General features: G+C 31.6%; 1 protein-coding gene across 1 annotated transcript; it reads left to right on the top strand.

The window, feature by feature from the left end:
* Positions 1–4,492: 4,492 nt before the first annotated feature.
* Positions 4,493–11,194, top strand: LOC110628534 (BEL1-like homeodomain protein 4). The gene is made up of 5 exons (XM_021775248.2): positions 4,493–4,886; positions 5,137–6,616; positions 7,739–8,124; positions 8,800–8,860; positions 10,303–11,194. The coding sequence occupies exons 2-5, from the start codon at positions 5,240–5,242 to the stop codon at positions 10,918–10,920; spliced, it is 2,442 nt and encodes an 813-aa protein (XP_021630940.1). The 5' UTR covers positions 4,493–4,886; positions 5,137–5,239; the 3' UTR covers positions 10,921–11,194.
* Positions 11,195–15,130: the final 3,936 nt, after the last annotated feature.

Here is a 15,130-nt window from a genome sequence, read left to right as displayed (position 1 = left end):
TAGATGAAAAAGGAAGTATATCATAATTTCGGCCAGATCAAGATAAATAAGGCAAAGGCCTTTTTTTTATGGATTTCGAATTTTTCTTCTAAAAGAGATTATGTGATGATTAATAATCAAGAAAGTGCAGTCATGGACACACAAGCTTTCACTGAAATCAACAAGGAAGAAAAGGAAAACTCAAAAACCCTAGATCCTAAGATAAATCAGAATTTACCTCACTTTGACTCTGATACCAACTGACATGGAACCCTATGGCACAAGCCTCAAATCCACACGCACAAGTAGATATAGAATCCAAAGATTTCATAAACTCACCTCCTATGGCACCCCACACTTAGAGAAGCTGAAACACCAATGATCGAATGATTTATATAAAAATCCGATAAACGCAGCAACGAATAGTTGATAAGTTAGTCAAGATTCTTGGTGCAATTGATGAAAGCGAATCCTCACTCTCACTCAAAGTAATACACGCCAAAGGTATGAAAAGAATTCTTAAAATTTAGATTTAAAGCTGCCTCTTACAAGTGTTTCTTATCCTTATATAGTAAGGAGAAAAATAAAACTCTAAGACACTATTCTGAGGCTTGGCCGAACCACACACAAGATCCAAACCCAATCACACTCTAAAATAATACATCAAATACATAAGTATTAAAACATAAGCGCAAAACATAGCCCAACACTCTAAAACTTAAAAGATAAAATATGGCCAGAATACAAGCCCAAACAAAACTAAAATAAAATAAGTGTTTAAATAATAAAACATAGCAAGTCCATCATAACAAAGCTAAATCTTCACAAAAGCCTTTCTTGATCTTCACTTTAGACTTCTCTTTGTGTAGGTTTAGCCCATAGGTTTGATTAGGCTACCTAAACATATGATTGCAAGTGTTGCACCAAATCTGCCCCATATGAGTTGAAGCACGCTCCAAATATATATGGATCATATGAATATGATTTTGAACTCCTTTTAGATCCATTTTAATGACATAAATTTGCTCCACACCATTGTTAGAAATTTGTCCTATTGAATCCGTATCACCTACCTAATAGGCCTTTCTTAAACTATCAACCTAGAGAAGCATGCCAACTAAAAACTTGGGACAAAAGCTATAAATATGGAGCTAATATCGGGATTTATGACAATGTACATACGTCACAAAAAACAAAATAAACTTATTCATATTATTGATTAATTATCAACCTTTGATAAAAAAAAAAAATCATTTTCCATTGACATGTCTATATGTTTTGAAGCTAATGAGATTGGATATATGAAAAAAAAAAAAAAGTAAAAGGAAAGATTTCAGAATAACTATATCAAGGAGATCATACTTGCCATCTTGCTAGGAGGACGTTTATTTCGAGCTTAGCAAATAATTAGAAGGGTAACAACTCAACCTCAATCACAAAGAGATAATCTAATCTTCCACCTTCTTTTGCTACGTAACTCCATGCTGGAAATAAACATGTCTATGTTCCCCGCACCCACAAAAATAAAGAGCCAATAATTTATATTTAGAAAATGTTTTTTAATAAAATAATTTATTTTTTATTAAATTTTAATTTAAAAAATAAAAGATATTAATAAATTTATATATAAATATATTAATAAAATTTTTAAAGTGAAAAAATAATTTTCTCTCTTAAAAAAAGTCATTCTCTTTAAAATAGTCTAATTTTTTTTTTAATTAAAAAAATATTTTTTATTAATTAATTTTTTTGAAAGTTATAAATATCAGAAAATTTAAACAATTCATTGCATTTTCAGTGCATGCATGATGTATATATGTATATATTCATTAGTTGTACGGTTTCATATGACAATAGAGTTAATTCTTTATTATTATTATTATTGATGAGAAGCATTGATAGGGGGCAAAAGGCAAACATATAATCCTGTCTTTGGTTCAATGATTGTCTGTCTTTCTCTCTATTGATCACCTCTTTCCTGTCTCTAAAATTGATCATGTGGGGGACATTGGGAGTTGGGTTCCAAGCTTTATGGAGCCAAAATAATAAAAAAAACACACCCACAAGGATGAGATTAATTGTTGAAGGATATATGCGAGGAATTAAAGCAATTTTCTAAAGAGAATATATGCAAGAACCTATCTCGCATGAAAAATTCCCATGCTTTAATTTGAAAACCAAATTTTATTTTATTTTTATTAATATATAGCAAGTGTATGTATGATCTTGTTGTTGATGTTGGTACCAATAAGAAGCTGCCAGAGATAAAGATATAATTGAAAGAAAGATAAAATAGTAATTAAAATGAAAAAGATTCATTACCCTTTTGCTCATGAAAAGCTATATATTAATTCTGAAAGAAAATGCCCCACTATCTCTAACTATGAAGGGGATGTACAAGTGTGTTAACTTTATACCTCTTTGAAACATAATTTATACCTATTGGATCCCTAGCTACCCTTATTGACAAGGCCACATCCCCTATTATAATAATATTTATAAATTCAATCCTTAAATCACGTTTATAAAAATAGATTTAAGTATCCTTGTAAATTTCCTTTTATATACTTTAATTATAATCATAAAACAATAATAATAATTTAAAAATCGTTGCATTAATTTACCTTTATTATTGAAATATAATATAATTATTTACTTCTTTTTTATGATAAATAAAACATAATTAAAATTATAATTTTATTAAATATAAAACAATTTTTTTTATATATAGTAAATTTTTTTATAACAATTTTAAACTATTATCAAATTGTTATTGCTATTAAGATGATAATTTTACTATCGCTACTAAAATTGTATTGTTTGAAGTCTAAAATGTAACGGTAACAAATAGAAAGAGTCATGTCAAATCTTGCTTAATGCAATATATAATATACATTCCATATCGATAATAGCTACCTCACTATCATTAAATAATTTGATTAATTATTTTAAATTCTAAAAATTTAGATTAATTTTAATATTACTATTATAATTAGTATTAAAATCATTTCAATTTAAAAAAATTATAAAAATATAAAAAATTAGTGTGCTCGTGAGACAAGATAAAAATGTCTGAATTAGAATCGGTTATACTAATTTAATACAATATAAGATAAAGAAAATTATGATGAAAACATCATAAAATTAAATTTGGGAGAATTGTAATATCTATTTCAAATGGATAACAGCTGGTTTAAATTTATTAAATAATTTATATTAATCATATATTAAATGTTGGCCAATTTTTAACCGACTATTAACATGTACGTAGTTACAAGAAGAAAAAAAAATTATAAGGAGTCACAATCATTGCAAAACCATAAAGCGGTTAAATGTGGCTTTCAAACCCTAGTTGACCATAACCCATGAGGCTGGCACGTGCCAGCCGTGGTTTGCGTGTAGAGTTTCCTTGTTATTACTTTTGAGAGATGAAAATATGTAAAGATATTATTATTGAATTTGTGTATCTACATATGTTTGCCTGCCTGTCTGGTTAGCTATAGCTTCGCTTGTGTTATTAATGCATAAAAAGGCCTCTCCAAATGACCAAAATGCCCTCACCAACTTGTAGTTTTTATGGGTTCGAAATAATTATTAGCTAGGGCATTCTGGTCATAAAATAAAATCAAGAGGATGGTGGTAGTTTGGATCATTGAGATGACCTTGTACTCACCTTATCTTTATTTTATTCCGTAGTTTGCGTTGGTTTCCAAAGGAGTAAGCAAAATGACGATAATACCCTTTATTGAACTCAACATTTTCGTCATTTCTCATCACCTGACTAAAAATTTTATATTTATTAAAAATTTACTTATTGCAGAAATATAATTAAGAAGAAATTCACTGTTTGTTCTCCATATACGCATGTATTTGTTAATTTCGTTTTGAATAGACCAGTCTGGATATCTCTGACGTGTAAAATACTAAAAATTTCAATGACTATCATGCCCTCAACTCTCAGAGAGGGGCATATAAGTAATTTGCTATGATAAATTGTAGCTCAAGTTTTTTTTAGTATTTTTTGTGTTTATATTATTTTATTTTATTGTTGTCAAAATGAACAACAATTAAAGAAATATATATATATTTTTTAAAAAATTACTATTAATTTCTATATTACTCTTTAATTCTATCAATTTTAAAAATATATTAAAATTTTTTAACATTTTAAAAACTCTAAAATTTAATCGTTAAATATTATATTATTTAATTTTTATATTTTAAAAAATTTTATTAATTAAATTTTTAATTTTATAAAAAATTCTATTAATTATATTTAAAATAGTTTAAATTTTTTTATAATATTTAATTAAAATTAATAAAAAATTAATTAATAAGTTTTTTAAATATTAAAAATATTTTAATGTATTTTTTTAAATTAAGAGAGTAATTAATAAATTTTAATATAATATAAGGATTAAATAATAATTTAAAATTAAAAAAAAAAAAAAAAAAAAAAAAAAAAAAAAAAAAACCAACTTGGTGAGTAAAAGAGGAGGTGAAGGTGAGAAGAAGAAATAAAGAAAGAAGCAATAGCGACCTCTTCTCTTTTTGCTCCCTCTTCTCTCTCTCTCTCTCTTTCTTAGAGAAAGATATCAGTCTGAGGCTCTAAGCCACCATTCTTTCTTTTTTCTTACTTTTATTTTATTGTTATAACTTCACCTGTCTTTCTACAAGTCTTGATTACAAACACAACACACACACTCAGCAAGTGCTACAAAGAGCAGCAGCAGCAGTTAGCAAAGGGAAAGAAAAGGAGAGAAAGAGAAAGAAAGAGACGACATACAGAGAGACACCACATAGCTGTATAGAGATAAAGAAAGGAATTCGCAGAAGCTTTCAATACCACATAATAGAAAACGATGGCTGAGAGCTTTGCATCATTTCACTCTCTGCAACTCCAAGAGGTACTTGTGTTTTTATGTCTCTCTCTCTCTATATATATATATATCTATCTATATATATATATGATGAACAAAGCTGAAAATGATAAAGGGAAATTAATATTTTAATTAAAAAAATCAAGGAAAAGCTCTAAGAAAGATCTTTCTCTTTCCTTTCTTGTTTTTTTGCTATGTTTCTTGATATGTAAACTCTGATCAAAAGATGGGTGTCCCTTGTTTTGCTTGTGTAGTCTAACGAATCCATGTTTAGCAGAATTGAACACCAGAAAGGGAAAGAGAAGACAAGTGGGTGACGAGAAAGTGAAAATTTTATATATACAAGAGATGATGATCATTATCAATATCAAGAAAGTGATATGGGAATAGCAACACCACCGCTCCCTCCAATTCTCTCTCACTCCAAGATTCACCAGTCGGTGGCTCCATTAATTCCACATAACTCTGATTCAGCCAATTATTCTATGTCCCAAGACTACCACCAAGCAGCAGGCATCTTCTCTTTCTCGAATGGCTTCGAGAGATCCCAGGTAGCTCACCAAGAACATCACCAGCAGCAACAGCACCACTTCGCCCACCAGATCCACAGAGACAAACTTAGAGTTCAAGGAGGTTATGGCCCATCTCCAGGGCCATTAGTGGGCATCGAAGAGGAAGAATCCAGTGGCCTTCCGGTCTATGAAACTGCCGGTATGTTATCAGAAATGTTCAATTTCCCTCCTGGGGGGCAAGCCAATGCTGCTGAATTGTTGGACCAGCCGTTGCAGTCTAATTACCGGACGGCTCATCATCCTCGGCAGCAGCAATCAGTAACTACCAGCGAGTGGTACAGTAACAACAGGCAAGGGATGGTAGGAGGTTTGGGTCCTTTAGGGGATAAGAATCATACTACCCGCGATAGTTTAGCTCACCATCATCAGATTTCAGGCATTAACGCAGATTCAGCAGCTTCCATGCAGCTTTTTCTCACGAATCCCCAGCCAAGATCACCATCTCCTGCTCCTTCCCATCCTCATAATCCTCCTGCTACTTCTTCTACGCTTCACATGTTGTTACCAAATCCATCTTCTTCTCTTCAAGGGTTTAGTATGTCTGGTCCTGGAGGAGATTTCGGCACTAGTAATGAGATATCTCCCCAACATTTCACATGGGTTCCTGATAGTGCTCATGCAGGAACCAATACTGGTGCTCAGCTCACTAACCCAAGTGAGATTGGCAGTGTTGTGGAAGGACAAGGACTTTCTTTGTCATTATCTTCATCGTTGCAGCACTTAGAGGCAGCCAAAGCGGAAGAATTGAGGATGGGAGACGGTGGCTTATTGTATTACAATCAAGCAGGAGGCTCCTCCTCTGGTGCGGCTCAATATTACAAGAATTTGGGTAGTCAACACCAGGCATTGCATTTGCAAGCAGGAGTGGGACAAAATCATCAAGTTCATGTTGGGTTTGGATCATCCTTAGGAGTGGTTAACGTTTTGAGGAATTCCAAATATGTGAAAGCAGTGCAAGAGTTGTTAGAAGAATTTTGCAGTGTTGGGAGGGGTCAATTCAAGAAGAACAAATTCAGTAGACAAAACACAAACCCTAGTTGTAATAATCCTGGCGTCAGCAGTGGTGGCGGTAGCGGCGGCGGCGGTGGTTCTTCATCTTCAACAAAGGATCTCCCTACTTTGTCAGCTGCTGATAGGATTGAGCACCAGAGGAGGAAGGTCAAACTTCTATTTATGCTTGATGAGGCATGTAATCCTCTCTCTCTCTCTCTCTCTCTCTCTCTCTCTCTCTCTCTCTCTCTGGACCCAATCTTTCTTTGTTTATTTTATTAAGTCCATTACTTTTGAAATCAGAGGGAAGAACAGAAAATTCCGGCCTGTTTTTTTGTAAATATTTTAACAGCCAATTAAAGAAAAGCCGGCTGGTGCAATAGGTTTCCATTGCATCTAGTTGGTAGAGTCGAATTAGTCATTATTTAGTAATATTTTTCATTTTTTATTTAAATTTTTTCCCCATTGATTGGATTGGTGGGGGCTGTTAAGGTACTTTGGATTTTTCATTCGGTAAAAACATGAGACTACTATAAGGGGTATGCTGGTCCATCAAGAAGCGACCTTCCTCCTGACTGGGAAGATGACTAGCAAGCCACCATATTACGTAGAGAAGTTATTACCAAATAGCTGCTCCTTCAGATTCATTACACACCATAGTAATATTTCAGAGAAAGCCATTGATATCATCATATCTTAGTTCTTTTTCTGTTGAAAGATAAACGCACACATGTACCAGGATTGCAATTAGTGGATCCAAGTCAAAACCATGGAAATTTGGACAAGAGCTAGATTCTCTTTTCCCCCCTTTTTCTTTTCTCTTCATGCTTTTTCTCTTTGTTTATGCATACCAAAATAAAATAATTTTGGAGGTCATCTAATTCTCAAAGAGGAATTTGTTTTGGCTTTCTTTCCCTTCTCTTCTTCATTTTGTCTCATAGTCCTTCTTTTTCTCTCTTTTTTTATTATATCAGTCTACAGACAATTTTTTTAATGGGATGTCAAATCTAGTACAATATTCATATCATAGTCATTTGTGACATGTTTTTGTCCTTTTTAGACTTCGGTCTTAATTATCAACTGCCACTTATAATATAACAAACTATTAGGAACTTCTGTTTTTAATTTGCATCTCTATCTTTCATCATTACTTCTTTCCTTGGTAAGGCAGAGAGGGTAAAGAATTTAATATCAAGGTACATGGTACCATGATTTCTGGTACTAGACCTCAACATTTAACAAGCATTGGGATTGATGAGATTAAATTTTCTTCTTCTTGAAATTAATTTGTCTGTGCATCTGATCAACAATTTGCAGGTGGATAGAAGATACAACCATTACTGTGAACAAATGCAAATGGTAGTTAATTCATTTGATCTAGTAATGGGTTTTGGAGCAGCAGTTCCTTACACTGCCCTTGCCCAGAAGGCCATGTCGAGGCATTTTCGATGTCTAAAGGATGCAATAGCAGCACAATTGAAGCACAGTTGTGAACTACTTGGGGAGAAAGATGGAGCAGGGACCTCAGGCATAACTAAGGGAGAGACTCCAAGGCTAAAATTGCTAGAACAAAGCTTGAGACAACAAAGAGCCTTTCATCAAATGGGCATGATGGAACAAGAAGCTTGGAGACCACAAAGAGGCCTACCTGAAAGATCTGTCAACATTTTGAGAGCTTGGCTTTTTGAGCATTTTCTCCACCCGTACGTTACTAACTTTACTTATCCAAAAATACATAGATCAAAGCAATTATACTGTTAATTATTATGTATTCATTAACGCTTTTTACTAGATGACATAATAATTACACTTTACATATTTAGTTAACTAGATTAGATGCATGGATACACAAGATCCAACTTCCCTTTGTTGTTTTCTAGCCTTTTCCCAATTTGTGATTAAAGGAACAGCAATACAGTGTCCTTGGATGTTGTCTCGATCAGCTAAAAGCTGTAAAAGGATTTTCTTTGCCTAGCTAGTGCTTTTTTACATCACAGCAATACCTAGTTTCTTCCAGAACCGAAAATTATTTCGTATAAATCTTAAAACTCTATTAAAGTGTAATATCACCAGCCAGTGGCCACCTTTTCTTTCTCTCTCTCTCTCTCTCCCTTTCTTTCTTAAAAAAATAGAGAAAACGAATTTTGTTTAAAGACAAATGTAATGTAAACAATAATAAGATGAAGAGAGATGAGGTAACGCAGTTGTCCTACTATGAACTTCTGCGAGACTGCTATAGCTACTGCTGCGGTGCTGTCTGCTACTGTGCTCATCTTTCTTCTTTTAGATTCTCACGCCCATGCAGAAGAAAGGTTCAAATCCATCTATACGGTTTAGGTAATAAGGTCTCTGATGTCATTTTCTGTTCTCTTTCTCAGGTATCCAAGCGATGCAGATAAGCATCTGTTGGCTCGACAGACTGGGTTATCGAGAAATCAGGTTAGTCCTTCACATACTCTCTTTCTCTTCTTGTATATAAATACACATTTCATCTTCTTAAACATAGTAGTGAAAAGATTAATAAAGGAAAAAATAAGACCTTTTTCATGTTTCGGCTTTTTTTTGCGCTGAACTTGAAGAACATATTCTTATTCGAGAAACCCAGTGGAAGGGACCATTAGTGAGTTCAGTGGGAACTTGCATGGTTTTGGGTTTTCTTTCTCTGATAAATTTATTGTCTTTCTGTCAACGAAAGAGAAAAATTTTACCATAATTTTCCTATTTTTTACGGGAAGAAGAAAGAAAAAGAAAAAGATAAAGATAAAGAAAAAGAAAATCTCCTCTATTATTTTCTTTGGATTCTTTTTTAAACATTGAGACAAAGATTCTGAAATAGACATAAATACTGAGACAGTGAAGAAACTCTTCAGACATAAATATTTAAGAGCAGAAGCAAGTACACTAGAGATGAGACATGAAAGTTTGCAGCTTTGGTTTTCTCTCTCCTCACATCCAATGACAATATCCAACCACTCAAGAAAGAACCATTAAGACAGCGAACAAATTTTTTTTTTCCGTATTTGCAATCTTAACTTGTGTTTTTTTACCTCCTTTTTACACTCTGCTAAGTTGTGGGAAAAGACTCTCTCCTTCATTACTCTCTCAAATCTCCATTATCACGTACGTTCTCATGCAGCTTCTGTTGCTTATTTGTGGGTGACCAGCTAAACCCTTGTTTTTTCTTAAAGAAAAGGGAAAAAATCACCATATTCATCTCGGAAATGGTAAAAAAAGAACGGTGAGATAAGGGAAATGAAGTATAATTTTTAACGTGTATAAGAAGTTGTCTTGTCTAAATAACATTACTTTCCAAGAGAGATTAAAACGAACACTGAATTGCTGCGACACCAAGTATGAAGAAACAGACACCTATTTCTATGTCTTTTTCATGTGTAATAAATAACAAGAGTCACCAAATCTCATTAATGGAGTTCCCTCACTCTGATAACTTTTGAGTTGTCCATGGCACCCACGACCTTTTGCCGCCACCATAGAAAATAAATTACAATTTTCATTTAAGTAAAATTTTTAGAGAAAATGAGAGCTTGAATTCTTAATATATTAAAATGTGATTAAATATGAAATTTATTATTATTTTTATTTGTTAATTATTTATTAAATAGTTAAGTATATATACAGTCGGGTGTGTAAGAATTATAAGTAGTTTTAATTGTTGAAAAAAAAATTATTTAAAGGGATAGTAATGAATTCAATAGTGATTAATATTTTGAAGATTGAAAAAATGGATATATAAATACACTGTGTGTGTGTTTTATGATTACATATTTGATCTATGTAACTTTATAAAATATTCATGAAGTGCAAGATCAATATTGAAGGCAAGCTTGCTAATGATTCCATTAATTGAATCTCTTCTATAGGTATCAAATTGGTTCATTAATGCTAGGGTTCGATTGTGGAAACCAATGGTGGAAGAGATGTATCAACAAGAGGCGAAAGAAGAAGAAGAAGAAGAAGAAGAAGAAGAAGGAGCAGTAGAAGATAGAGAAATAAAGCAAACCAATAACAATAATGGGGTTGCACAGACACCAACACCAACACCAACAGCATCCTCATCAGCACCTCCCACCACAACAACACCGCCACCACCACCACCAGCAGGAGGCAAAAGATCCGAAAATGCCAATGAAAACGACCCTTCACTTCTTGCAATCAATACACAATGCTCCTCGGAACACCAAGCAAAACACTCCCCTTCCACCACCGCCACCACCTTTATTACACCCACCACAGAGTTGGCGCCACCATCTTTCCATGACTTGGCTGATGAAACGTGTCGTCGTGGCAGCTTGGTTCCAGCTGAGTATGGGACCACGTCTGCTCATCACGCCAATGCTGAACCTGATATTGGGTCTACTCTTATAAGATTTGGGACCACAGCAGCTGGTGATGTGTCACTCACTTTAGGGCTACGCCATGCCGGAAACATGCCAGATAAAGGTTCTGCTTTCTCTGTTAGGGACTTTGGGAACTGTTAATTATTTTATAACTTTTTTATTATATATATTTATTTTTATTTTCTGTCCTTTATTTTCTTTTTCTACTTTCTTTTTATTAAGAAAAAACACATAATGAGAAAAAAAAAAAAAAAAAAAAAAGACCTAGAATATATAATTCTATGTTAGTTAGCTGTATGGAGTCTCTGTTGTAATTGTATAGAAGACAAGGTTTCGCTCCTTGTGTATTTATAAGGTTTTGTACCTTAATATTCGCTAGAAAATAACATGAAAAATTTTATATTTTTTAGAGAAATGGTCTGAGAAGGCTTGCATGAATAAACTTTTATCTTTAGTTTATTATTTCCAAATTCTAATAATAATAATAATAATAATAATAATAATAAAATCCCCGTTATTTCTTATAACAAATTTATTATAAGATTGTTTTTCTGGTAAGAATGAATTAAAGAATTTAATAAATTTTATTATACTCCTTCCTCTTTTGTCTGATATTTCATAGGAATAGATGATAGATATAAACAGTAGACACAAAATTATATAATTATATATACAATGTTTTATTCATATAATTATTAATTATAATAGTTCCAATTAGTTGGATTAACGGTGTAGAACTAATCCCTAAATCACTTAAATTAGAGATTTGGACCTTAACATTATTATCATGGTTGTGAGTGTTGTTATCTAAATTCATTAGATTCCACAAAAATTTATATTTGGAACCTCTCAACTTGAGAGATAATTCCAACACTAATAAATTAAACTTCATTGATATCCAAATAAAAATTAATTTCATTTATACGTGTCTGTTATATAATTGTATAAAATAATTAATGTGACTATGATTGAGAAATGAAAGGTTTCCCTAATGGACAGTTGTGGCCAAATAGATAGTTAACTTTGAATTTAACGCAGCAATGTCAATTTCTCACCTTTATTTGGCATCATCTTATCTTTTTCTGTTATAGAGACTATTTTTAAACCTACACTTATCTACTACAAGTTTAAATTATATGTATATAATTTCAGTTTTCAATTTTAACTAATTGCTTTGTCCCAAATTATATATTTATTATTTTATTTTTAATTATATAATTACTCATATTATCCATTTCATTCGCAGATTATAAATAATCTTATTCTAATTGACATGACACAACTAACATTAGATTTTACGACAAACTTGAATTGATCCTAATTTTTAGAGTTGACATTAAATGGAAGAACCACCATAACTTTTCAGAAAGAGAATTTCAAGACGCACGACTTTAAAAAATGTGACGAGAGCTATAGACTTATAACAAAGTTCGATATGAAAATTTCATTATTTAGGGGTCGATTTTGCATTTTAATTATTTTTTTGGATATTTTAAATATTTTCATAATTTTGCATATTAGAATTTTGTTTCTATTATAAATAGCATTTCTTACTATTAGAAACTCATTTTTTAATTTTTGAAGAATTTCAATAAAATTATTCGTCTTTCAACCTATATTTTCTCTTATATCATCTTAGCTAAATGATATTAGTTAAAACTTCTGATGGAGTTTAATTAGTTCTTTATCATTGATAATATTATTTTTATTTTTCAAAATTTTATTAAATTTATTAATAATACTCATAATTTTATTTTTAAGTGTTATTAAAGAAAATTTTATTAAATAATTTACATAATTTGTATTTATTAAAGATATAAATATATATATCATTTAATCTTAAATTTTAAATAACTAAATTGTTATTTTATTTTTTAAAACTATGTATATGTATATATTCTGTAAAAAAATTTCAAAAAAAAAAACAATGGAATTTATAGACAAAATAATGAAAAATGTGGTTGATAAAATAAATTATTAACTATTTTACCAACTAAATTGATATATATATGTTAAATTTTAAAAAATATATATTATATTATGAAAATAAAATTATAAATAATCTGTTACATCCCACAGGTAATTTATATAACTAAAAACAAAATATAAAATATAAAACTAGTGTAATGCATGCCAAAACAACTAGTTACTTAATTAATTAAAACAATTAATTAGTATTTTATCAAAGATTTTTTTTACTGTATGGCTATTTTCTAAGTATCATTATTAAAATAGTTGACAAGCTAACTAAAATTTAATATAAACTTCTCCACTGTAAAGATAAATTGTGCTTGTAATAGTTTTTATGATTGTAATATTCAATTTCAGTTAAATATTTTTCTTTACAGTGATTAACAAAGAACCAAGACCAATTTATATTTTATTTTTTGTTTTAATTTTGTGTTAATTTCTAATTTTTTAAGTATGTAAGAAATGGGGTATTGTTTTGTTATTATCTCTTACCCTATATAAGGGCTTCTAACCGTTATACAGAGATACGATCTCATTTTTTAATGATATTGAAATAAAATGTTCCTGAGGTTTTCCTTTCTCTCTATTGGTTCTTTCATGGTATTAGAACTAGGGTTAGGGATTTGTTTGCCTTTCTCTCTCTAAATTATTGTTGCATGTCGAGTAGATCTTGTGACACGGTGAAAATAGCAAGAGTGAAGAGAGTGTGATGGCCGACAAGTCACAAATCACGACTCAAACAGTTGGGGACACTCTCGCTTTACAACTGTCAGATCATCTAACTATAGTTCTCGTCTCTGCTCTGTTAGTTGGAACCAATTTTAGATCTTAGTATAGGGCTATCAGAATAGCACTACGGATCAAGGAGAAGTTAGGTTTTATAGAAGGTACAATCTTTGTACCCGACAAGGGCTCCAAATAGTATGAACTATAGAAGAAATGTGATTTTATGATCACATTTTGGATATTAAACTCAATATCTAAATAGCTGGTGGATGGATTCATCTACGCAGTCTTGGCTCGTGATCTTTGGATTGGAATCATCAACAGATTCAGGGAATACAATGGACTAATGATCTACCAATTGCATAGGAAGATCTCCTTGATTACATAATAAAATGTCACGGTCTCAGTCTATTTTATAAGACTCAAGAGACTTTGGGACGAGTTAGGATTAATGAAGATCCTACCTCCTTACGCTTGTGGTGCCTCAAAGGGTATTAAGGACGTTAACTATAATATAAGCTAATACGGTTTCTTATGGGACTGAATGATGCTTATGGACCTGTAAGAGATCAAGTCCTTAGAATGGATCATTTGCCCTCTGTCAATAAAGCCTATTCAATGGTGCTTAAACTTGAATCACAAAAGGAAGTTTTAGGGAATATAAACAATAGTATGGATTCCTTAGATTTGCTTAATAAGACACAAGGGAAATATCAGGGGAGACAGAAGAGAAATGAGTACCAGAAAAGACATTGTACCTACTGTAACATGGATGGCCATGTTAGAGAGGGATGTTTTAAATTGTTTGGATATCCAGAGTGGTATAAACCCAAAAAAAAGTTTGGTGGACAATCTTTTAGAATTGATAGAAACGTAAAGACATGGAAATAGAATGGTGGTGGTGGCCACAGTTGAAGGATTCTACTTTGAAGAGGACAATCCTCTTAAAAACATCTATGAGCTCTACAAAGATTGATGAGCTCTTAGCGCCATGCTTAACTAACTTCAACAAAAAGTTATTAAATTGGCTAAAGGCAAGGTAGATCTCATAGTCAATACTACAATGACTAATTATTGTTCTAGCATTGCTTCTAATTCAAGCTTCATGAATTTTACAAGTACTACTAATCTAAACACTGATTGTTGTGCATCTGCTTATGAAAATACAACTTAGATTTTAGATTCTAGAGTTACTGATCACATGTCATTTTAGATTCTAGAGTCACTAATCACATATCATCACACAATTCTTTATGTAACTCTTTGCAATTGCTTGATAAGATTATTTATGTTCCTTTTCCTGATGGGACTACTCTTAAGGTCACTTATGGAGGATCTATTATGGTCTCTAATTGCATCCAACTTGATAAATATTCTTTTTGTACAAAAATTTCATTACAACCTTATTTCTGTCAGTAAACTGATATAGACTTCATCTCTGAATTTAATATTTTGTACCCATTATTGAATTATACAGGACCCTCTGATTAATAGAGTGGTTGTTGTGGAAAGAGAAGACGCAAGATCATACAAACTGAATCGGTTAAGCTTCTTGCACTCTGAAATTGAAAATTGCTTACTTCATGCAGTATCTTTGATGCTTGTTTTATATACATTTATAAATACCATGCCTTCTAAGACTAGCATAAATAAA

The sequence above is a fragment of the Manihot esculenta genome, chromosome 12, assembly GCF_001659605.2.
Source record: "Manihot esculenta cultivar AM560-2 chromosome 12, M.esculenta_v8, whole genome shotgun sequence".
Classification (NCBI taxonomy): Eukaryota; Viridiplantae; Streptophyta; class Magnoliopsida; order Malpighiales; family Euphorbiaceae; genus Manihot; species Manihot esculenta.
Note: the sequence above shows the minus strand (reverse complement) of the source record. Positions and strands in the feature narration are given on the sequence as shown.